Source organism: Bubalus kerabau, chromosome 21, assembly GCF_029407905.1.
Source record: "Bubalus kerabau isolate K-KA32 ecotype Philippines breed swamp buffalo chromosome 21, PCC_UOA_SB_1v2, whole genome shotgun sequence".
Classification (NCBI taxonomy): Eukaryota; Metazoa; Chordata; class Mammalia; order Artiodactyla; family Bovidae; genus Bubalus; species Bubalus kerabau.
In genome coordinates, this window is record NC_073644.1 from 49,914,701 (window position 1) to 49,938,800 (window position 24,100).

Consider the following 24,100-nt stretch of genomic DNA (forward strand, 5'->3'; position numbering starts at 1 on the left):
TCCTGCTTTCATTACTTAACATTATAGTAAGAACGTTTCCAATGTCATTAAATAATCCTTGGAAATTGGATTTTGTAATGACTGCCCAAGATTCCCACATGTGAATATACTATAATTTAGTTAATCATTCCTTTCCTGTTGAACATAAATGATGCTCCCAACTTTCTCTATTATAAATAACACTGAAATGAACTTCCTTGAATAAAAATCTTTGACCAAAATCTAGTTATTTCTTGAGGAGAGATTTCTTGAAGTAGGATTGCTGTATCAAAGGGTATAGATTTTTAAAAAGTCCTTTGTTACATATTGCCCAAGTTCTTAAATTAGGAAATAGGATTTTTATCAGACCACCTTACCTGTCTCCTGAGAAACCTGTGTGTGGGTCAAGAGACAACAGTTAGAACAGGATATGGAACAGCAAACTGGTTCAAAACTGGGATATACAGTCAAGGCTGTATATCGTCACCCCGCTTATTTAACTTACATGCAGAGTACATCATGTGAAATTCTGGGCTGGATGAAGCACAAACTAGAATCAAGATTGCTGGGAGAAATATCAATAACTTCATATATGCAGATGATACCACTCTAATGGCAGAAAGTGAAGAGGAACTAAACAGACTCTTGATGAAGGTGAAAGAGAAGAGTGAAGAAGCTGGCTTGAAATTCAGCATTTGAAAAACTAAAATCACGGCATCCAGTCCCATCACTTCATGGAAAATAAATGGGGAAAAAGTGGAAACAGTGACAGATTTTCTTTTCTTGGGCTCCACAATCACTGTGGATGGTGACTGTCACCACGAAATTAAAAGACGCTTGCTCCTTAGAAGGAAAGCTATGACAAAGCTAGACAGTGTATTAAAAAGCAGAGACATTACTTTGCCAATGAAGGTCCACCTAGTCAAAGTTATGTTTTTTCCAGTAGTCACATATGAATGTGAGAATTGGGCCATAAAGATGGCTGAGTGCCAAAGAATTGATGCTTTCAAACTGTAGTGTTGAAGAAGACTCTTGAGAGTCCCTTGGACTACAAGGAAATCAAACCAGTCAATCCTAAAGGAAATCAACCCTGAATACTCATTGGAAGGACTGATGCTGAAGCTGAAGCTCCAATACTTTGGCACCTGATGTAAAGAGCCGACTCAGTGGAAAAGACCCTGAAAAGCTTGGAAAGATTGAAGGCAAAAGGAGAAGGGGGCAGCAGAGGACAAAATGGTTAGATAGCATTACCGACTTAAGGATATGAATCTGAGCAAACTCCAGGAGACAGTGAAGAACAGGGAAGCCTGGCGTGCTGCAGTCCACCAGATCGCCAAGAGTTGGACATGACTTAGTGACTGAACAACAACAAAAATTTTTATCAAGAATATTGGGACATACCTTTATTTTGTCTTTAGATGAGGGAATAAACTTATCTGATAAAAGCAGTCTGCCCTTCTTGGGGAAGTAACTAAATCACACCAAAGTATGTAAAAACCCAGTCGTAAAATCCCCAAAGAAATCCTTTCTGGTTGGTTAGTGGTGTTTCTTATCCACAACATCTTCCAGAGTGCTAGGCTATCGTCTACTGCTTGTTAACTTATCACTTTCCTTAGACAAATCCGTTCTGTCTCAAAGGGCCATCATTTTCTCCCTTCTCACAATGAGATGACGTGCAGCATCTTTGTTTATTCAGTGCTTCTCCTCCAAGGAGCCCCTTCCTTGAGCTATGGCATCACAGAGAGGAAAAGAAAGAAGCAAGAAATAACAGTTCATCTGTGTTATTTGATGGGTAAATTAGCAATGAGAGGAATAACAAATGTTGCATCTTCAATATTATCACTTAAAGTAATAGCCATGGAAGAAGTGTTTAACAAACACAATTAGGGCTAATTTGACCCGCTTCAACTATTGAATATTCAAAAACTCAGGCCTGGGAGTCCAGAGGGAAACAAAATACTGAACAGGGCTATTAAAGTAAATGCCATCTTTAGATGTCTATTTAACTTGATGGTAGTTGGTACAAAGAAGGTACAAAAACTGTTTGTGTGAAGCATGTTGAAACTCATCTTTTCTTTGTTAAACCCTAGTGAACTTTTTGGCCAACCCAATATTTGCAAAAGGGCTAGACATTTCACTATCCCTCTTAAAAATCATCCACGTGGTATGACCAAATTCTAGATTTTTAAAAATCCTAAAATGTAGAAGAAAGCATAAGATCTGAAAGGTTTGGAAGGGTTTGTACACTGGGAATGTGCGAAAATGTACCAGTGTAAACTGACTTCTTCCCATGTGGGCTTTCTCCTGTCTGGCGTGAGATCTCTACAGAAGTGTATACATGTGATCAAAGAGGTCAGCAGACATAACCCTGGGCTTTCCCCCAATAACTCCATGCATCTGCTGGGCTCCAGGAAGAAACTATGCTCTCTGAGGTCCTACCTTTCAGCCTCATGTCTTGACTGTCTCACCCTCTAGAACAACATTTCTCCAAGAATGGTTTCCCACAGGGTCAGATTCCCCAAAATGGGATTTCATGGGATCTAATTTAATTCAGAGATACTGAGTTAAACACAATTCAGCTGATTTCCCCATGGCAGGACTTTTAAGTGCCTTCAAGATGCTTTTGTGTGTTCTGACTCGAAGAAAAGCTATGAGAAAACAGTGCATTCCATATTTATTTGATCCCAGAATCCTTTACCTTAAAGAGCATCTTATAAGATCAATGTTCTATTTGAAAACTTTTTGCAAATAGTGGTTTGCATTAACTCATTCTGATCCGATAATTGCATCTTTCATTGTGATGGTATTCAGTCCTACTTGTAGGCATTTAAAATCTTTTGTTTTTAAAAAAGTGACAACAGGCCCAAAATGAAGTCACTCATTCTAAGCCCATGTCATTAAACCAAGACTCAGTCAGTTCAGTTCAGTTGCTGAGTCGTATCTGATTGTTTGTGACCCCATGGATTGCAGTATGCCAGGCTTCCCTGTCCATCACCAACTCCCGGAGTTTGCTCAAACTCATGTCCATTGAGTCAGTGATGCCATCCAACCATCTCTTCCTCTGTCATCCCCTTCTCCTCCTGCCTTCAATCTTTCCCAGCATCAGGGTCTTTTCCAATGTCAGTTCTTCACATCAGGTGGCCAAAGTATTGGAGCTTCAGCTTCAGCATCATTCCCTCCAAAGAAATCCCAGGGCTGATCTCCTTCAGAATGGACTGGTTGGATCTCCTTGCAGTCCAAGGGACTCTCAAGAGTCTTCTCCAACACCACAGTTCAAAAGCATCAATTTTTTGGCACTCAGCCTTCTTTATGGTCCAACTCTCACATCCATACATGACTACTGGAAAAAACCGTAGCTTTGACTAGATGGACCTTTGTTGGCAAAGTAATATCTCTGCTTTTTAATATGGTGCCTAGGTTGGTCATAGCTTTTCTTCTAAGGAGCAAGCGTCTTTGAATTTCATGGCTGCAGTCACCATCTGCAGTGATTTTGGAGCCCAAGAGAATCAAGTCTATCACTGTTTCCATTGTTTCCCCATCTGTTTGCCATGAAGTGATGGGACCGCATGCCATGATCTTCATTTTCTGAATGCTGAGTTTTAAGCCAACTTTTTCACTCTCTTCTTTCACTTTCACCAAGAGGATCTTTAGTTCCTCTTCACTTTCTGCCATAAGAGTGGTGTCATCTGCATATCTGAGGTTATTAATATTTCTCCCAGCAATCTTGATTCCAGCTTGTGCTTCATCCAGCCCAGCATTTCTCATGATGTACTCTGCATAGAAGTTAAATAAGCAGGGTGACAATATACAGTCTAGATGTACTCCTTTCCCAATTTGGAAACAGTCCATTGTTCCATGTCCACTTCTACCTGTTGCTTCTTAACCTGCATACAGATTTCTCAGGAGGCAGGTAAGGTGGTCTGGTATTCCCATCTCTTGAAGAATTTTCCACAGTTTATTCATACATAACCTAATTGTAATTTCAACCTCTTCCAGGAATGTAATCTTAACCAGTCAGTCTGGAATTACCTGGTCAGTACTGGTGAGTTAATCTACCAGGTAGACTCTGCTGTTCCCCAAAGGAAGGTGACCTTCCCTAAAATAGTCCACTCTCTGCTCTTTGCTTTCCTGTTGTATCTCCTCCTGCTTATGAAAGTCTTCCATTTTGTACAGCTCTTCAGCGTTCCTTTCTATTTGCTAGGTGAGATGCTCATGGATCCCTGAGTCACTGAACAAGAAGAGTTGGATCTTTAAATTTACTCATTTGAATTTTGTTTTTTAACAATAGTATGTCCATGTCTACTAGTGATCAGATTGTTTTGCTTGAAGTTGCTTCTCTCCATACAAAGTTTCACTAACCTATGCAATCCTGTCGAGTTTTTGATTCTCCACATGTGGCTGTTGGGTGATTCTGACACAAGCAGGAAGGAAGCTCGAGGAGCAGGATTTGGCGGGTGCAGCGGGGCAGACCCAGGACTGACCCAGCAGGAGGTTACTACGAGCACCCTTGGTCTTGCCCCGTCCATACCTTCTCAGGCTGTTTGGTTTCCTCAGATGTAAATTGATTTCAGCCTGGCCTCCTATGTCATTACTTTTGCTTCTTAGGGTGCAGGTTGACATGGGAACTATAATTCTAAGACCATACTTTTTAAAATATAAAATTAACGTAACCATTTTACAGAAAATTTGAGAGCTAGGATAAAATCACTCATAATTTCAGCACTGTGATTTAAGTATTATCATCTTTGTATACATCCTAATGGTGGAAGTGTTTTGGTTATTTGTTATCATTTGTTGCCGGTGTATCCTTCTGTGGTAATTTTTTTCCCTGAGAGGGAAGTCGTCTTTATAATTTTAGCTGTTTACAAAAAGAATACATGTTCATCATAAAAAATCATATTTTATATGCTTTGGTATTGGTTGAAAGTGAACAGTCCCCTATAATTGTACACACAGACACCACAGACACGTTACGTATTATTTTGTTTTATGGCTTTTTTTTTCTTCTTTCACTTAATATATTGTGGACAAGTTTGAAAATTCTACCTATTTCAGTATAGAATCCCACTGTGTGAGTGAGCTGTAATTTGTTTTTTACGTTAATTTTTGAATTTTTTAATTGGAGAATAATTGCTTTATGGTGTTGTGTTAGCCTCTGTTGTATAATAGCGTGAATCAGCGATAAGTATGCATACATCCTTTCCCTCTTGGGCCTCCCTCCCACCCCCATCCCACCCCTTTAGGTCGTCATAGAGCACCGAGCTGAGCTCCGTGTGCTATAGCAGCTTCCCACCAGCAATTTATCTTACACTTTTCTTCTTCTTGAGGGTTTTAATACGGCACCAACCCATCGGACCAAGCTCCTTCCACCACGGCTCCCAGCACGGACACTCGATGTGGGGGACAGTTTTCCCTTTGGTGTTTGACTGAAGCAGCGGAGGTATTATCAAAACAGCTTTGTGTCCTGATGGACCTCCCTTTCCAGTCCTTTGTTTGAGGGATTTTCTTGGGGCTTTTGTCTGTGCCTGTCAGCAGTTTGCCTGCAGGTTTCTCCAGCGCCCCATATGGGAGGTCTGTGGGAAGCAAGAAGGGCACCCCTGGAACACTGCCCTGTCGTTCGCCTGGCCCTCAGCCCCCTCACCTCCTTCCCAGTGTCTTCCTAGGTTTCGATGCTGCAGGGATTTTGGTTGCAGAGCATGGACTAGAGAGGGGGGGTCTTCTCTATCTTGACCAGAAGCAGTCTCTCACTCATATTTTTGATTCCCTCTTTTATCTCTCTATGCATCTTAAATGCAGTTATGTTATAGTCTGTGTCAGTGGAGTCCAGTTCAGTCCTCAGTTTCTTCTGCAGACTCTCCTTCATGGTGGTTCCGCATGTTTCATAATTTTGGATGGTGAGCTTCCATTTAGTGAGGGGATCTTGTGCGCATGCCTCCACAGAAAATTTATGTCTGACTAGGTCAGGCTGTGGGCCACTGTAAGCTGACTTCTCAGCACAGGGTTTCCTCAGCCATGCGTGTGGGGGTGAGTAGTGGAGATTTTCAGTAAAGATTCCCCCTCCCCACAAAGCACAAGACAGACAAATCTCCTTCATTCCTCCCACTTCCAGTGAGGGGATTTTTCTGACCAAGCCTGTGAAAGGATGTGCCATCTGGTTTTTGTTTGTTTGTTTAATGTGATGGACTTTGTTTCCACCTACCATCTAGAATGGGTCCAAGGCCTTCTATGCTATCCCACATGTGGACTTTAAAATCCAAACTTTTTTGGTAACTAAGAGGCAAACACTCCTGAATCAACCACAGCTTCAATTTCACTTGCCCAGCCTTGAGTTTTAGCTTCCTCTTCATTTTTAGGGCTTGAGAATTTTAGTGTCACTTCCTTGTGGACTCTTTTGTTGTGTATTCCAAAAAAATATGTCCTAGCAAGCTTTTTAAGGGACTTTATATCAAGAGATGTTTGAAGGTCTAGCTCATCGTCTTGTTGGAAAAAGAAGCTTCCCATTTCTTTTCTCAATTATTGATCATATATTTTCTGGCAAGAGTAATGGGAATATATTTCCTTTGTCGGTATTGTAGCAATTTGAAGTAGTTGCGATCCTTTATTATAAATGAGTGATGCTCTTAACCCCAACATCAGTAGGACGTGGATCGAACTGACAGCTTTCCTCCTGGATCCCCTTGTCTAATGCTTGTAAGCTTATCCTCAGAATGAGAAGTACAGTCTCTGGGGATGAGAGACCCTATATGGAGATTCCATCTTTCACCTTATCTTCAAAAGCATTGCCCAGCCAAGTGAGTTGAATGAATCATTCCCTACAATCATCATTTCCATTATTTTTTTTACTAAAGATGAAAACAAAATGTTTTATTCCTGTGTTGGTTTTCTCTGTTAATTCTAGCTAATGATGATTATAAAGCGCTAGTTTTCAACAAAGTAGATTTACCTTCATAAATAAAGACTGGGCTCTAAGGAAGGCGATCATTTTACTTGAAGCTAGTAACCTTGAACTGAAAGCTTCTTTACTTACCGCAAGTAGTATCTATTGAGTACCTATTGTGAGTATTCTGTGTGATGGAAGGAGGAACCCAAGATATATGGTCCAGAGGCTGGCTATCTGATGGAACAGTGGATAAAACATAAACACAAATAACTAGGAAGTAAGGCTATAGCCAGCCATGTGGCTGGTACAGACAATACACAGGATAAAAGTATGTAAGGAAGAGGCCATTTCTGATGAAAGATACTTAAAAGAAAATGGGGTAGCGGGCACTTCAACTGGGCCTATAAAATGTACCTGGCTCTCGGTAGACAAAAGTGAAAGTTCCCAGTAAAGAAAATGGCCTGAATAGACTCTCCCCTAGAACGGCAAAAAGTAAATTCAGACAAAAGCAGACAAAGGAGTTTGGTCCAACTGGGAAATGTAGGTAGGAGGAGTCAGCTCCTGCAGAGCTCAGTGCAGTGGATGAAGTAGCCTTTGAAGCTTTGCTCGTTGGTGGTCATCTGCCAAAGCCCACGACAGTTCTGGAATCTGCTCTTTAAGGATTGTCACGATCTCTTGCTTCACGTTGGTTACGGACATTCTGCAAAGACTCCACCTAACAATCTGAAGGTTGCTTTCCTCTTGCTACACTGAGATGGCTTGAAGTTAACGTTTTCATGATGGAATGAGCAAGCTGGAATTGTGTTTAATTTCCAAGTTCTGTTAACTTTGGGATCATCATTTTCCCAGGAACAACACAGTTTAACAGGAGACACAGACCAAGGGCTGAGGAAGGGCCCTGACAGATTGGCACAGGAGCCCAGGTGCTCAGGTGTGAGGTCTCGTGGCCCATGTAAACTGTCTAGGTGGCCAGTGGGCATTGCCACCTTGTCTTTCTGTGAGGTCTGTGAGCCTTCACTGAGTCACAGTCTCTCTCGCTGGTTGCTTTTGACCTTCTAGGTGATGGAACTATGAAATGACCAAGATAAAGGAGATGTGAAAACAGAATAATTTAGGTTTAAAGAAATCAAAGTGTAGCAGCTAAAGGGAGTGTTTTCTGGTTGCCGCAGGTTAAATTTTTTCACATGAATATATTGGCAGAAAGAATGATTTCTGGGTACATTCCATTTGTCCTTTGTTTCCTCCCTTGTATGATTATATTATTATTGATGTCATTAAAAGTGCATTCATCAGGCCCGGCTGTCAGCGACTTGCACTTATTTTGTGCCCACAAGCAGTTTTGAGGTAGATCTCTTGCTTTAGGGCATTAGCTGATCAATAAGACCATCTGTCGTGAGGGATAGTTTTTCCCACCTCCCTCTGCTGCCTCCATTTTCCTGGGGCATTCAGGGATCTGGTCTTCCTCTCACTAAGGAGTCCCTCCCGCTGGGATGGAGAGACCAGAGGTGCCCCCACCAAACAGCCGTCCTTCCGCAGCCCCTCCACTTTCCGGAGGGACAGCTGGTCCAAGGGGAGGCCTTGGGGGAAATATGGCGACTGCCCACCACCCCAGTGCTGCCGTTTCTCCAGCTTATTCTCTCTTCCTTCTTGGTTTTCAGGGGCTCAGGTCTTGTTTTATCTTTGAAGTTTACAGGGCCCAACATTCCTTCAGTCCAAGGCTCAGGCCTCCCTGTTATTATAGCCTATTATTTACATAGAAAGTGAAAGTGAAAGTCGCTCAGTTGTGTCCAACTCTTTGCAACCCCATGGACTGGAATTCTCCAGGCCAGAATATGGAGTAGGTAGCTTTTCCCTTCTCCAGGGGATCTTCCCAACCCAGGGATCAAACCCAGGTCTCCCGCATTGCAGGAGGATTCTTTACCAGCTGAGCCACAAGGGAGCAATGGCACCCCACTCCAGTACTCTTGTCTGGAGAATCCCATGGACAGAGGAGCCTGGTAGGCTGCAGTCCATGGGGTCGCTGAGGGTCGGACACGACTGAGTGACTTCACTTTCACTTTTCACTGTCATGCATTGGAGAAGGAAATGGCAACCCACTCCAGTGTTCTTGCCTGGAGAATCCCAGGGACGGGGGAGCCTGGTGGGCTGCCGTCTATGGGGTCGCACAGAGTTGGACACGACTGAAGTGACTCAGCAGCAGCAGGGAGTTTATCACATTCATTTCTGTGTACTGGAGACTCAGCAGTTGACAATACACTTGACAGGAGGGGAACGTTGCTGGACTGAATTCCTGAACGAGAGTCTAATGGCTTCTCTTCTCTGTTAGAAGATCTCCCTGACCCCCTCCTTTCGTCGCCCCTCACCCACCCTCCTCCTGCCGCCAATCCAGGCCCAGCTCTCTGCTAACTGTCCAAAATGACTCTGGATTCACTTACTTACCAGGTGTTCAGTCCATTTCATCTTCTTGGAGGCATACTTTCCAGAACCTTCTTACCAGCTCCAAACTGAGTGGCTGTCCTCTGCACCCCGGGCCCTCATGTCATCCCTCTCTGTCAGACCTTCTGTTTCTCGGAGCCCATGTGGCCCTTTGGTTCAGCTCCTCCTTTGGTCCTCCAGTACTTTCCCAATAAAGGGTACATGGGAGGTGATATTTTTTTAGGCTCTGCATGTTGGTTTCATCAAGATACTACATTGGAAATTATTTCCCTCCAGTCCAGGTTCGATGCACGATACTGGATGCTTGGGGCTGGTGCACTGGGACGACCCAGAGGGATAGTACGGGGAGGGAGGAGGGAGGGGGGTTCAGGATGGGGAACACGTGTATACCTGCGGCGGATTCATGTTGATATATTACAAAACCAATACAATATTGTAAAGTTAAAAAATAAAATATAAAAATAAAATTAAATAAAAATTAAAAAAAAAAGAATTTTGAAGGCACCACCCTATTTTTTTTTTTTTTTAATTATCTCACTTTGCTGATGAGAAATCTTATTCTCCATCCATTGGATGCAACCCATTTTTCCTCTCTGGAAACGTTTATGGTCCTCTCTTGGTTCCCAGGGTTCTGAGAGCTCACCTTAATGTGACTTGGGGTCTCTTTGCCGCTCCTGCGCTGGTGTCAGTCCAGTGATTGAGGCACAGGCCGTGGAGCCTCACTGTTTGGGTTCAAGTCCAGGCCTTTCATTCACTCGCTTTGGCTTCAGGCAGCTACTCTTCTCTGCACCTGTTTCCTCATCTTTCATGGAAATGGTCGTGCCTACCTCATAGGGTGGTTCTGAAAATTAAATTAATATCTGAAAAGTGCTTGAAACAGTACCTGCCACTTGGTGAGTGCTATTTAAGCATTAGTTTTTATTATTATTTCAAATGTAAAAAATAATCTCCTAGAGGGCTTCCCTGGTAAAGAATCCACCTACAATGCGGGAGACCTGGATTTGATCCCTGGGTTGGGAAAATCCCCTGGAGAAGGGAAAGGCTACCCACTCCAGTATTCTGGAGAATTCTATGGATTGTATAGACCATGGGGTTGCAAAGAGTCAGACACGACTGAGCGACTTTCACTCTCTCCCTCAGAGGCCTGCAAAGTTCCTTTGACCCTGTGTCTGGAATATAAACATTGGCCCTGAGAGGGAGGGAGCGCAGTTGTGCAACTGGCTGAGTCTCTGATGAGATGAGTTTCCACAGGGTGAAGCTGATAAAGCAAATGCGAAAAAGATAGGTAATTATTATTGCCAGGAAAGCGCCCTGGACTGGATTCTTAGCTCGGAGGAGTAATAGGTAAAGAAAAAACATAATCTCTTAAGAAATCTGGTCCTTCCAATTTAGATTCAGATATATTTCCTTTTCAACTTAAAAGGAAATATCATGACATAGATTCAGAATGAGAGTAAGAAAATGGGAAGATGCTTTGCAAAGTCTTGGGATCTTTAGGACAGAAAATTTGGTGACCGTGTTACTCTTTATTAGTGGTTCAGCCAAACCAACACACAGGCATTTCCTAATTTCTTACACTGGAAAATCAGAGATTTCCTTCCCATCTAGAAGATTGAAATTTTAACATACAAAGAGTTCACAAACTTACACTCAGAATGATATGTTTTTAATAAGTACTCAAGGTAACCAGAGCCGCAGTCGTTGAGGGAAAGTTCCACTTTACATAATAATTCCAAATAATACATTTGGAATGGAAAAGATTTTGAAAATCGCCATTTTGCATTGCTCTCATGAAACAATTTATTCAAAGATCATCAACAGATGCTAAAATCACTAGTTGAAATGGCCTGGGGAAAGGGGTCTTCACACAGTGCCAAAGTAGTCTACACAGAACACTTACTCCTTGCAAGGGATCTTATCCAATGCAGAGAGCCATGGTCAGCAGATAATCTCAGTAACTAACCATCACATCATTAAAGTGAGATACACCAACATGTGGATTCCAATGTAATTAATACGAAAATGTATCATCTATGAAATATACTTGACAGAACTGTTTATCCTGAGTCTGATTAAGTTTTGAGATCTCACTTCCATCTTGGAGGACGGGGGACAGAGGAACCAGTTACCTGATACCACAAGGAAAACAGGCGAATCCAGAATGTAGGGCATTGTACAACTAGCCCTATCTTTTCAAAAAGAGGCCAAAGCAAGGAGACTGCTTTAGATTACAAGAGAACTAAGAGATAGAATCATACGTGGTACATAATCTTTGATTGAATTTTGGTTGAAAAAAACTGTAAAAGATATTTGGAGGATGATTGGAGAGATTTTAATATGGAATAACCATTGGACATGTTATGTAATGATTCTGTTAGTGTCATAATGATATTGTAGTTATATAAAAAGTCCTTTTGGGGGGAAATACACACTGAAGCATTTGGGGGTGGAATTTCATGATGGAATTTACATTGAAATAGTCTAACAAGAATAGATACATAGATATGAGGCAGATATGGCAAAATGTTAACTGTTAAGTCAAGATGGTATGTATGTGGATATTTGTTGTTTTAGTCTATTTTTCTACATGCTTGAAATTTTTACCAATATATTAAGAAATGTAAGGAAATGGCCCACAGATGCAAAATTGCACAAACCTGGCCTGATAGCATTTTGAGAGGAGCAAGGGTCAATGTTTCAAAGGGCCACATTTGCACTGGGCACCCAGGAAGGAGCATTCACCTTCACTCACAATGGAGTGAGATTGTCATTTGCTTCAGAATGTATGTGAGTTCTGGAAGAATTAGTGTCCTTCCCAGAGTGCCCACATTATTATTAGGAATAATGTAGTCACTGGCAGGATCAGATTGGAAAACTGATGTTACAACTGCATTGGGAATGCTCACATGTTTGGTTGTTGTTAGCTGGATTTATTTCCCCTCAAATTAAGCCACTTAAAATTCACATGAGTTCTTTGGGGGATTTTTTTTTTCTTTCTCCTTTTCTCTTTCTTTTATTCTCCCTCCTTCCTCCTTTCCTCTCTCCCTCCCTTTCTCTCTCTTTTTTCTTCTTTTTTAACTATTTCTTTCTCCCAAACAACACGAAGTGGTGGTGCTCTCCCCTCAAGCACAGACGTAGCATCACAGAGAAGATGCAGGATTGTCTAATTTGTTCTTCAGACACAGTTGGGGCTCACGAAGCGCGTTGACCGCCTCAAACCAGTTCCTCTGTTCCGGCCGTGATTCAGGGAGCTGGACTGTGCCATGTTGCGCCGCCTGGAGAAGAGGATTCTGGTGGACCTGCCGAGCCAGGAGGCCCGGGAGGCCATGATCCACCACTGGCTGCCAGCCGTGAGCAGGAGCAGCGCCCTGGAGCTGCGCGCGGACCTGGAGTACAGCCTGCTGAGCCGGGTGAGCCACCGGGGAGGCCGCCCCGAGACCCTTTTCTCAGCAGGGTCATCTCGTGAGCTGTTCGGAGGCTGGAATCGCCTAGAAAAGATCCAAGCTACCCCCAACAACCCGACAGGCCTCTCCTTCATGAAAGAGTGAGCTCTTTGTCCCTTGCAAGCATTACAGCAGAAAGAGATGCGATGAAGTGGAAATAGCATAGGGCTTAGACTCAGGGCCTCTGGTCAGATCCTGGCCCTGTCGCTTGTATTAGCTGTGTGCCCTCGGGGACATCACGTCCTCTCTGAGCCTCAGCTTCTTCACCTGTAAAATGGGTAACAGGCCACAGAGGGTTACTGTGATGATTAAATGCACATCTTTCACAAACAGTAAAGCTTTAGGTCACCTGTTATCCCACAGCCACGGGTGTCATTGCTTGAAAGGACTCTTGAATGTGGTTTTCTCTGAGGTTCCTTAGAGACAGGTTATAATCTTATTTACAAGAATAAAAATGTCCACCGAATTTGATCATCCTGGGATCTGGGCACAAAGGCCCCATTAGGCTGACTTGGGCGGGCCAGTCCTTCACCAGCATCTCACCACCTTTGCTTGGATGGTATTAGGAAGCCGTTCGTTGCCCAGCTCCTTAGGTTATCCAGCCTCCCTCCCCCCAAACACTGTTTATCCGGGAATCTTTTATATAGTGTCCATGGGTGACAGACACGGAATCCAAACAGGGGCTCTGACACCTGGTACTGCCTCTGAGGATGTAACCACCGCCGTGTTCTGCCTGCTGCCTAATGGCTCGGTCTGCGGGTGTTTCAGGAGACCGAAGGCTACTCTGGCTCGGACATTAAGCTAGTCTGCAGGGAAGCAGCTATGCGGCCTGTGAGGAAGATCTTCAACGCCCTTGAAAATCACCAGTCAGGTACGGTAAGGATGACAGCCAAGGGGCTCTGGGAGAGAAAATGGTTTAAAAATTCAGCTTTCGCCAGCAGGTGGCGCCTCGCCTCTGTTCCTCGTGGCTCCCTACACTGGCACTCGTTCTTTGGTGGAAATCTTCCTTCTGCGCCCAACTCCTTTCTCCTCTTCTGTTCTGTTTTGGATCAACTTTGCCCCCAGGTGATAAACTCCTTAGGGCTCGGGCTTTTATTTCTCTGGTACACTATGTGGGGCTGGATCTATTTGCGGCACTATATAAATATTAAATAATACTTTGTAATGATACATTTAAGTCAGATTTTGTGTATGGGCTTCAGGGGCTGAATTGCACATTAAAGATGTTTTCCCCCAACCTTCTTTAGCCTTGCCTGTTGCTGCATTAACCATTAAGAATGCTGCATTATGCATTGTCTTGAAAGAAGGTCTATTAGCGTTTCAAGAGCATTGATCACCATTAGGTCGATTGTTGAGCCCTTATTCTTGTGTTTCCATCTAGGGAGCAGCAATTTACCTGGGATCCAGCTGGATACAGTGACCACTGCCGACTTTTTGGATGTGCTCGCCCATACCAAGCCTTCAGCAAAAAGTCTGACTCAGAGATACGCAGCCTGGCAAAGTGAGTTCGAGTCTGTGTGAGGTCACATTTACCCTGACTTGGCCTCAAAGAAAACCACAGAGGCCTCCTCATTGATTAGTGTAAGTAAGTTTACAGGAAGAACAGAAAATTGGAATAGAAAACAGAAAATTTACCTTGAAGACTGGATTAATTTGGACAACTGTACTACTTTGGAAGTAGATATTTTCATGGTCAATGTCAGCAAAATACTGAAGATTCTAATTACAGGTATGTGTCATGCAGTGGAGACTTTTCTCACAGTGAGACCCCATAAAATTTCAATGAGTAATTTCTTGTAGTGTTCCCCCTTTGTGAAGTGGCATTTTTCTTTTGAAAAAGGTGTGGTTAGGAAAGTTATGTTGGGATGCACAGGGTGGTTTGGAGTTGGGAAGCCAATCAGAAGCGGAGCTTGACAGACCATCTGACCAGTGGACAGTTCAAGGGTGGATAAAGGTGAGAGCATGGAAGGAAGCAGAATTTGCTTCCTTCTTCTGACAATAGTCTGAATCTCATCAGCTCTCCCTGATTCTGACTCCAGCCATTCTATCAGCAGAGCCAACTCCTAATAGACTAGCCCCACTCAGGAATGTCACTGGCCCATCTCAGAGTGAAAGTCACTCTTTTCGACCCCATGTAGTCAGTCCATGGAATTCTCCAGGCCTGAATACTGGAGTGAGTTGCCGTTCCCTTCTCCAGGGGATCTTCCCAACCCAAGGATCAAACCCAGGTCTCCCGCATTGCAGGCAGATTTTTACCATCTGAGCGACCAGGGAAGCCCATCTCTGGAGATGAGCTGATAGCAGTGGGGATAAGCAACCACTTTCCCCACCCACCAGTTGCAGTGTTTTGAGTTCTGGCCCCTGTTAACATCTTCACATCTCACACCCTGTGTGTTCAGCCCTTCTCTTTCCATTGCCACGGCTCCTTGTTGGATCCAAAGCTTAGGATGGGATAGCTGAGCTTCTGGAACAGTCCTCCCTGCTCTTAAGCTCCTCCTTAATCTTCTTATGGGGTTGGAAATAGCTGGAAACATCTCATTCAGAAACCCACAATCTGAGGTATCCGCTTGCAGATCCTGGTACATTTTGAAGGCTTTCACTAAGTAACGCTGCCCCTACCCCCACCTGGAATTTTCCCGTGGTGGCCACCTTCTGTCGTCTCCCTTGCCTTCTTTTCTTCATCCCTACAAGCCAGACTCATCCAGAAAACACTTCCAGGAAAAAAAGGACATTTTGGCTAAATAGTCCAAAGGATCTCACCCTTTAAAAAAAAAACACGTTGGGGTATTGATCATTTTGAATAGAATATTCTCAAATGCCTCTTAAGACATCATTTCATGGAAGATGTAATCAAATTGAAAATATATGCTTATAAAACGACTTTAAAAGAACCAAGAAGACATTTCATCTTAGCAGAAGCGCAGCTGAAACTTCTTCATGGTCACTAGGTAGGCCGTGAGCGGCACTGCTGACAGCCGGGATACGGAGGTCTCCAAGTTCAACGGCCTCACTGCTGCACTGCTCAATTTCCAGGAGCTGCCTTCTGTGCTTCTGGGTCGTTTTCTTTGCCCGGCCGTCAGCTGACATTTCTTACAGCTGTTAAGGCGTTTGCTTGTGGCTTTTGCCATCCTTTCTGATTTCATAAAATCTCAAGTGGGTGGAACCTCCACTTGGAAAGCAGGTGTACTGCACGTGTACTTAAGGTGTATTTAAGATATAGGGTACTTAACACGTACTATATGTGTACTTAACATGTCCTATACGTGTACTTAAGAGTGAACAGGCAAAGGAGTGGCAGAGGGCTCCTGTGGACAGCATGCTTTGTGACAACAGGGCTGGGCCCCTCAGCTTACTGCCCGAGAGTTTCTGACTGTGTTCAGGTAAGTGTGGTTTGGCCATCCTTCCCACAAATCCATGTAACCTTCCATTTCCAAAGCCCACCTACATTTCCTTCCTCCATTCCTTTTGAGAATCTCCAAATTCATCTTTGGAGCACTTCTACCTACATTCAATCACATTCTCCTTTCCCCACTCCTTGGAAAATTTGTCTACAAATGACCATGCATGACTGTTCTTAGATCATGCCTTTATTTTAGTGGCTTCTTCATCACTTTTACGGAGAAGGCAATGGCACCCCACTCCAGTACTCTTGCCTGGAAAATCCCATGGATGGAGGAGCCTGGTAGGCTGCAGTCCATGGGGTTGCTAGGAGTCAGACACGATTGAGTGACTTCACTTTCACTTTTCACTTTCATGCATTGGAGAAGGAAATGGCAATCCACTCCAGTGTTCTTGCCTGGAGAATCCCAGGGACAGGGGAGCCTGGTGGGCTGCCGTCTATGGGGTCGCACAGAGTCGGACACGACTGAATCGACTTAGCAGCAGCAGTCATCACTTTTATACATTATCTAATGACTTCCTGCTTTGGATGAAATGAAATGTAGCTTTTTCATTCCTTTGCCCCATCCATACCACACACATACGTCTTTCCCTATCGTCCTCAAATAGTTTCATTACAGTTTTAGGTTAACTCAATAATCATATTTTTATGACATTGTTCATTGTACATTGTTCACTGCAGAGGCAAGAACTGGATCAGGTTATATTTCCTTTCTTGATGGGTTTTGTCTGTCTTGGAATTAATAACTGTCTCTTTTTTCTCATTTGCTTAATTTTCTTGGCAACATTCTGAGATTTGTCAGATGCCTATCAGTGTTGGGGGCTTCCCTGATAGCTCAGTTGGTAAAGAATCAGCCTGCAACACAGGAGACCCCGGTTCGATTCCTGGGTTGGGAAGGTCTGCTGGAGAAGGGATAGGCTACCCACTCCAGCGTTCTTGGGCTTTCTTTGTGGCTCAGCTGGTGAAGAATCTACCTGCAAAGAGGGAGACCTGGGTTTGATCCCTGGTTTGGGAAGATCCCCTAGAGAAGGGAAAGGCTACCCACTCCAGTATTCTGGCCTGGAGAATTCCATGAACTGTATAGTCCATGGGCTCGCAAAGAGTCAGACACAACTGAGCAACTTTCACTTTCATCAGCGTTCTCTTCTAAATGGCCAAACACATCAGATAAACAACTTTAGGCCCATTCCCATGCACTCTGGTCCGGGAGGTAAGGGGACGGGGACCAGAAGACCAGTGCAGCATAAGCAGAGATTTACCTAATCCCGTTTTCAGCCCTGCATCTCACCCTGGCCCACCCCCGACCCCATAGTCTCCAAGGCCTTAATGTTCACAGGTCCACTCTCCCAGAGTAAACCTCCTCTCCTGCCTCGCTGAGGGTGCTCATCTGGCTACTTAGGGTGGGGAGGGTTTCTGGGCTTCCAGCTACTATCCCAGCTTTGAACCAATTCCTTGCTTCTCAAACTTGTCCCACACCTCATACCTCTCTGCTCAGTGTCTCCAAGCCTTGAGTCTTTGAGGTTGTCTTACAGAATGAATTCTGGTTTTTTTCTTTGTGCTGATTTTAGCACAAATGCTCCAGCCTCTTCACAGATCCTAGATAACTGAACTCTGTCATCTACCGATGTCTCCTCTACCACTCTTGTGGGTTTATTCCAACTTTATTCCTCTCTTGAGTGGGGCTTTGAGAGATATCAACTAATACATGATTAATCTGCTGTTTAGAGTCTCTGGTTATTTTTTTAAAAGTAGACTAAAGTATGTCTAGGAGAAGACAATGGCACCCCACTCCAGTACTCTTGCCTGGCAAGTCCCATGGATGGAGGGGCCTGGTGGGCTGCAGTCCATGGGGTCGCTAGGAGTCGGACATGACTGAGCGACTTCATTTTTTCACTGTCATGCATTGGAGAAGGAAATGGCAACCCACTCCAGTGTTCTTGCCTGGAGAATCCCAGGGACGGGGGAGCCTGGTGGGCTGCCATCTATGGGGTTGCACAGAGTCGGACACAACTGAAGCAACTTAGCAGCAGCAGCAAAGTATGTCTAAGTTTATAGGGATATAGGAGACTGGCCTGTTAGTTGATGGAAATTTTAACTTAATTCCACCTGGGGTGTTTTCTTTTAAAGCAGAGGTCATAACTGAAATGCCTATAGAACTTCGAGCATAGTAACACATGGGTAAAGTAAGGAGAGGTGGGGACTGTGATGAACTGCAGAGGCCAGAACTGTCCGAAGGACACAGCAGCGACCTGGCTTCAACTGAACACGGAAATGCAGACCCTCTGACCTTCCCAGGAAAACCAGTCATGGATTTGCATTTGCCATCTCCTGGTAATTCAGACGCTGGCAGTTGAGGTTCTTCGCCCTTCACCCACGGCACTCATTCTGGCCATCAGGTGCCTTCCCCGATGGCACAATAGTTATCTAAAGGAACAGCAGCCTCATGCTTCCCGGCTCTGTTCTCCATCGCTTGGCAGCAGCTCCACTGCATGACACAGTCGTGTGCACGGCTGATTGTCTGTTTACCCTACCTGAATGTTAGCACCGTGGTTGTGGTACTTTCTGCCACTGCTATTGAATGGACGAAATGACAGACCACAGACTGTCTGAGCACTCTATGTGCTTCAGAGGCCGGACGTTGTGATTACGGTTCCAAAGCCTTTCGCTCACTGCACATTAGCTCTTCTCTGGGAGGACTTACACAACCGCCTTGAACTTGCCAGAGCCCCTTGGACTTCTAGGTGCACTGTTTACATGCTTTATTTCCCAACTAGAGGATTTGTATCTAGGAGTTGGAGCTACAGTCTGCTCGGTCTTCCTTGGTGCTTTACTCCCGGTGGGCATTTAAGAAATAACTGATTTCCTCAGGCACAGCAGCCATTGAAACAAGCAGGCACTGAGATGTGTATGACATTAAATACTGGAAAAAGATACTGAAATCTGTTTCATTTTAATAGATGCCGTTTGAATTACGATAAACGATTTCTGGTGCGCGGGCACCTCGCCTCTCAAGGAGAGCAGCATACTTTGAGTAGTAGGTGGCTGGTGTAACACAAAGTTAGCAAAGGCCTTGTGCATTTATTCTGGGCAAAATTTTGTGATTTATGTCAAAGAAGACTCTGTGATACAAACTTGCTCCATGCAGATAACTGCTAACAGGACAAGGGACTCTGCCACCAAGGCAGGTGTTTTAATGAAACACATTAGTGCAGTTTTAAAAATTCTTTATTATAGGTACCCAAGGACTTGAGTTTCATCCTACATGAACCACCAGTGATCCAAAATCAACTGAACATCATCAACACAGGTGTATTTTGACTTTCCTGTACAATTCACTCCTGTAATTTTTCAATGTGGAATTAGGGTTAGGTGACGACGCCTGTCACTCCAGGGGAGTGTGTGGCATCCACAGCCATAGGTGTTTGGTGGAGCCATTGCTGAAGGAGGTAGGCAAGCCTCCTTCTTTTGGGGCATCACTATCTGCTCTGGGAGGGGTGGAATGGTGGGTAGGCAGAGTCACTGCAGAACTCGCTGATTCTGGATGGTGAGTGTGAAGTGGGCACAACTGTGTCTCCCCCAGGACTGGCCCTTCGCCCATCACACCGAGCACACACCTGGTTCACAGCAGACACGCAATGACCACCTCCCGACAGTGGATGTTCTCTAATGCCCTTTCTAGCCCTAAGATGTCACTTGGTCCCTTTCTGGGGCCAGGACAGGATTACAGTAAAGCTGATACAAACACTTTCCTTGGGGTCAGTACCACAGGACAGTCCTTGAAATGTAATGGCTGGAAAATAAAGTCCTTTACATACTTCGGTTATTAAATCTCCTCCATGAGGCCCAATGCAGACCAACCCACTGAGCTGGGAATGTTTCCAGTAATTTCAACACTGTGGACAGGTTGGTTAGAAAGCCCTATTTAACGTCTGTTAAATAAAACGGTAAACTAAGGTTTTAATGGCTTCTAGGGCCACGTGAGAGTGGAGGAAAGTGGAACAGCCGCTTCTCCTGGCAGGGCTGGGTGCACACGGTGCCTTCCCTCTCCTGCCACGCCCCTGTCAGTCATGTCTGCTGCGTGGCTTTAGCTCTAACCTGTCCCCAGAGCATCAGAGCCATTACTTAAGTGTCTAATGGGCCTCTTCTATGGACAGCAAGTCTAAAACTTATTTTCTCCTCCCTACCCACAGCTATACGTTCTAGCATTAAATTCTTCTGATACTTACAGCTAAGTTTGATTGGTCCGGTGGCTGCCTGAGTACCTGTTCTGTGCTGTAGCAGACACAGTCCTGTCTGGTGGGGAGAGGAGACGCGTGAAGGTCCAAGTGTAATCTAACAAGTGCTCGGCACGAAGGCGGGGACACTTCCTCCATTCTGCGGGCAGGACATCACAGGACAGGGACACAGGATCTTCACACTGCCTTGGGCATCCTCCCGGGCCCCTCCAGGCCAGATCCTTCTCTTATACGCTTATTTCCTAGCAGGCACTTCACACACAGCAGTGAGCAAACACTTGAGAACGCCTGGGCCAAGGAATCACTGTCCCAGGTGCTGGGGAACAGGCCACAGGTGAACATACCAGCAGCCTCTCTGCTTGCACGTGGGGCTTCTCTCTTTGTAGCTCTGGTCTGAAGGAGTTCAAGTATTGTAGAATGTCTCTTTTTTTAAATTCTCAGGAAGACCTTCCCCACTGAACTGGCTATAGAGATGAATTCTACCAAACTTTCCCAGATGGTTAAATGTGGACACTCCTGTATCTGCATGTCGTCATCACAGACATGGGAGACTTAGCATCTGCCTGATTCCATTCAAAGTCCTTAACATGTGGGCTGCACATTTAACTCTCACAACACGCCTGCGTGGTGGGCACCGTGGTTATCTCTATGGAGAAGGGAGCAGAGGCAGGAGGGGCTAGGGGAGTGACTAGGGTCCTGGAGGGGCGAGCTGCCAGTGCTGGCCAGGCTGTGCCCACCACTGCCCCTCCTTCCCGTCCGTGTGGTGTCCCAGCACTGCTCTCTTTGGTACTCTGCCACACGCGAGGACTAAGTCCGGCATCTGCACAGTAAGAACAGCGTGCAGCAAGCGGCCAGGAGGAGGGGGAGTGGCCATTTAGCTTTACCCCCTCCCACCTAAGACCAAGCTGATCTCTAAACAAGCATCAAAACCCGAAGCGCATCAAAACCCGAAGCTCATCAACACCGCTGTGTGCTTCAGTACGGGGAGCACCAAGATGATGGACAATTACATGCTGATAATCCAAGGCCCAAGAGCCCAGTAAAACAACTGCCAAGGCCCAGGATCATCAGCGTATGCAAATGCACAGGAAAATCATTACCTCCTCAGTCCCCTTCATTTTGGTGGGTTTAACATGAGAAGAATCATCCATGCTACAAGGCGAGATTTCATTTTACAGCTGCGGTAACCAAGTACATAAAAGCTTGAATCTGTCCCAGTAGTTTCTGAAGGATTTTTCCCACAGTGTCAGAGGCAAAAATAATGAAATCTTGCAAATGTACAGTTAATGGGACCCGAGTGGACACTAACCTCAAAAATGCATGGTCTGTAAGACATTAAAGGCTTGATTTTAGTTTCTGCACTGTTCCTGTTAATAACAATGTCTAATTAAAACATCTGTGAAATACTGATAGTTTTAATTTTACATAAAATTTCCAAAACAACTGTTACACAGTATAATAGGTATCTGCAATGAATAGGTTATTAATGGAAATATTATTTTAAATTAAAATCAGGTTCTAAATTTAAATTAGTTATCTCTGGTTAATGAAGAGAAAAAGAAGTCACCCAGGCTGGGAGTAATACAGTAGCTAATCTAGTTTTCAACATCCGTGAAAGCAAATCCACTCCATCACTTGGGCTAAAGGACAATTTATTTTGTTGCTTCTATTCTGTACTCCACTCAGGACTTCTGACAGATTTCACAGCTGAACTCAGCATTAAAACTACAGCCTAATGCACCCTGCAGTACAGTACTTTATAACTTAAAAAGACACCATTCAACTTTAGTCAGCCTGAAGCCCACCAATTTACCATTGAGAGGGCAGAGAACGAGGCTCCCTGCAGCAGACTCTCCTCCGGCCCCGCTAACCTGATGAATATTTTAAAAGGAACATGCAATCTCAGTTTCCCCCTTTTTTGGATCTCATCTTCTTTTACAAAATAAAAGGGATTAGCCCGGCTGAGTGGCTGGCTGCAATTCAATACCTTTCTTTCTAATTACTGCACAATAAAAGAGGGTTAAACGGTGAGCAGGGCTGAGTGGTCTGTGTCTGTCTAGGCCGGCGCTGAGTGTGTTGAGGGATTCATTCCAGTCGATGAAAAGCTGCGTTTTAAGTTGCTTCAGATTCACGTAATGGTTCACAGCAGATGCTGCAGAATGTGGTCCACGGCATGCGGGAAGCTCTCACAGGTTAAGTAAGGAGCTGGGTTAATTTTGTCTTCGTCTGCTGCTCGATATTTCCCTGAAATGAAAGTAAAGCCCGTGAACAAACGCTACTGCCAGGACGCCAGAGTAATCGCGGCCTGTGAGCACACAGGCCACCCTGACAGTGCCGAGTGAACCGGGGGCTCCACAACCCCCAAAGCACCTTTCATCCAGGCTTCAGGATGCCATGAGGCAATCCAAAGCCAGATGTGTTCAGCATTTCCCAGGCCCTCTGGTCTCTCAGCAACGGATGCCGGATCCCAGGCACTGGGTCCACCTGACAGTTAAGGGTGCCCTCAAATCTCACTGGTGAAACTTTCCTCCCCCACCAGCCCTAAAGATATGGACGGTGATTAAATCAGTGCTTTTACATGAGAGCCCAGACCGCACAGGACAGAGGCCTTGTCAGCTCACGGGTGACTGGAAACTGCATGAGCCGCTGCCCAACAGGAACCCTGTGAACAGGCAAATGAGCGCACCGGGGGCAGGGAGAGATGGATGGTCACGGTGCTCACGTGCAGGCTGGCCGGACAGGCTGCCCAGCAGGGCACTGAGGAATTCAAGACCCACAAATGAACAGCCCAGTACAGCAGAGGAACTGGTCACACAGGGACACAGAGCTGATCTGACAAATGGTCATCAGGCCATGCATGACCCCCATTTAGACACCCTCAGAAAGAACCCCAAATGTCTGTTGTTGCCTACCAGGCCCTCACTCACCCAGCTCAGCACTCCTCACATGGTGGGCATTCTGTAGCACTGGTTAAATGAAAGAAAGAAGGAAGGAAAGAAGGGATGGAGGGAAGCGGGGAGGAACACTGCTTCAGTCAAGGCCTTGGGGATGAGGCCGACTGCCCTGCAGCCTCAGTGCGGCCTCTGCACTTGCCCTTTCTGCAAGCTCTCTCATCCCCCTTTCTGTGAGCTCTCTTTATTCTTGTGCAGTTTCCCCTATGCTCTGTCTTAATCTGGGTTTCCAAACAATAGGCTCACCATTTTCTACAATACAATCCCTTTTGTTTTCTATAACTACCTACAAGGTTTTGTCCAGCAAACACGAAGCCTGAAAATCCCCAGCCCACAGCTTGGCGCTGTGGCGGTGACATTGCTCCTGTCCTGTCTTGCTGACTCGTGAATTCCTTCGGGAAAGGAGCCAGCATCAAATGCACAAAGGTAACCCCTCAGCATCCTCAAGGCACCTGTCCACAGTATGGTCCACACAGCAAACTCTACTGCTTATTTCTTCTTAAGCTTAAATCCCATTGAGTATAAACCTTTGCAAGGTTTCTGCTTGGTCTCACAAGTAAGTTAATGACTACTTTTTACTATACCACCCACTTCTTGGATCTAGTTGTCTAAGGACCGGTGTGAAAGTCAGGGTTCTTAGCCATGGAGAGAAGGGCTTGCAGCATGCTTCTGCTTAGTCTGGCCCTGGGGTTTCTACAAACTGACACAGTGGCTTACGTATGTGTGCAAGTTCTAGCAACCTGCACTGTGTGAGGCATGTGGCAGGCACTCAACAA

At 45.0% G+C, this 24,100-nt stretch overlaps 2 protein-coding genes across 9 annotated transcripts in view; one reads left to right on the forward strand and one right to left on the reverse strand.

The window, feature by feature from the left end:
* The window catches only part of KATNAL2 (katanin catalytic subunit A1 like 2), a 113,179-nt gene extending 98,651 nt beyond the window's left edge, over positions 1-14,528 (forward strand). For 4 of the 5 annotated variants that reach the window (XM_055559119.1, XM_055559121.1, XM_055559120.1 and 1 more), the window contains 3 exons: positions 12,543-12,705; positions 13,507-13,609; positions 14,120-14,528. In XM_055559119.1, coding sequence (XP_055415094.1) covers positions 12,543-12,705; positions 13,507-13,609; positions 14,120-14,259 — 406 coding nt within the window. In that variant the 3' untranslated portion in view covers positions 14,260-14,528. Of the gene's footprint in view, positions 1-12,542; positions 12,706-13,385; positions 13,610-14,119 lie in introns of those variants that run through there. The other variant, XM_055559122.1, reaches the window with a different exon arrangement.
* A 7,244-nt stretch (positions 14,529-21,772) lies between these two features.
* The window catches only part of HDHD2 (haloacid dehalogenase like hydrolase domain containing 2), a 46,614-nt gene continuing 44,286 nt past the window's right edge, over positions 21,773-24,100 (reverse strand). For 2 of the 4 annotated variants that reach the window (XM_055559696.1, XM_055559697.1), the window contains exons 7-8: positions 23,301-23,339; positions 21,773-22,617 (exon numbers count right to left, since the gene is read on the reverse strand). In XM_055559696.1, coding sequence (XP_055415671.1) covers positions 22,514-22,617; positions 23,301-23,339 — 143 coding nt within the window. In that variant the 3' untranslated portion in view covers positions 21,773-22,513. Of the gene's footprint in view, positions 22,618-23,300; positions 23,340-24,100 lie in introns of those variants that run through there. The other 2 variants (XM_055559698.1, XM_055559699.1) reach the window with 2 other exon arrangements.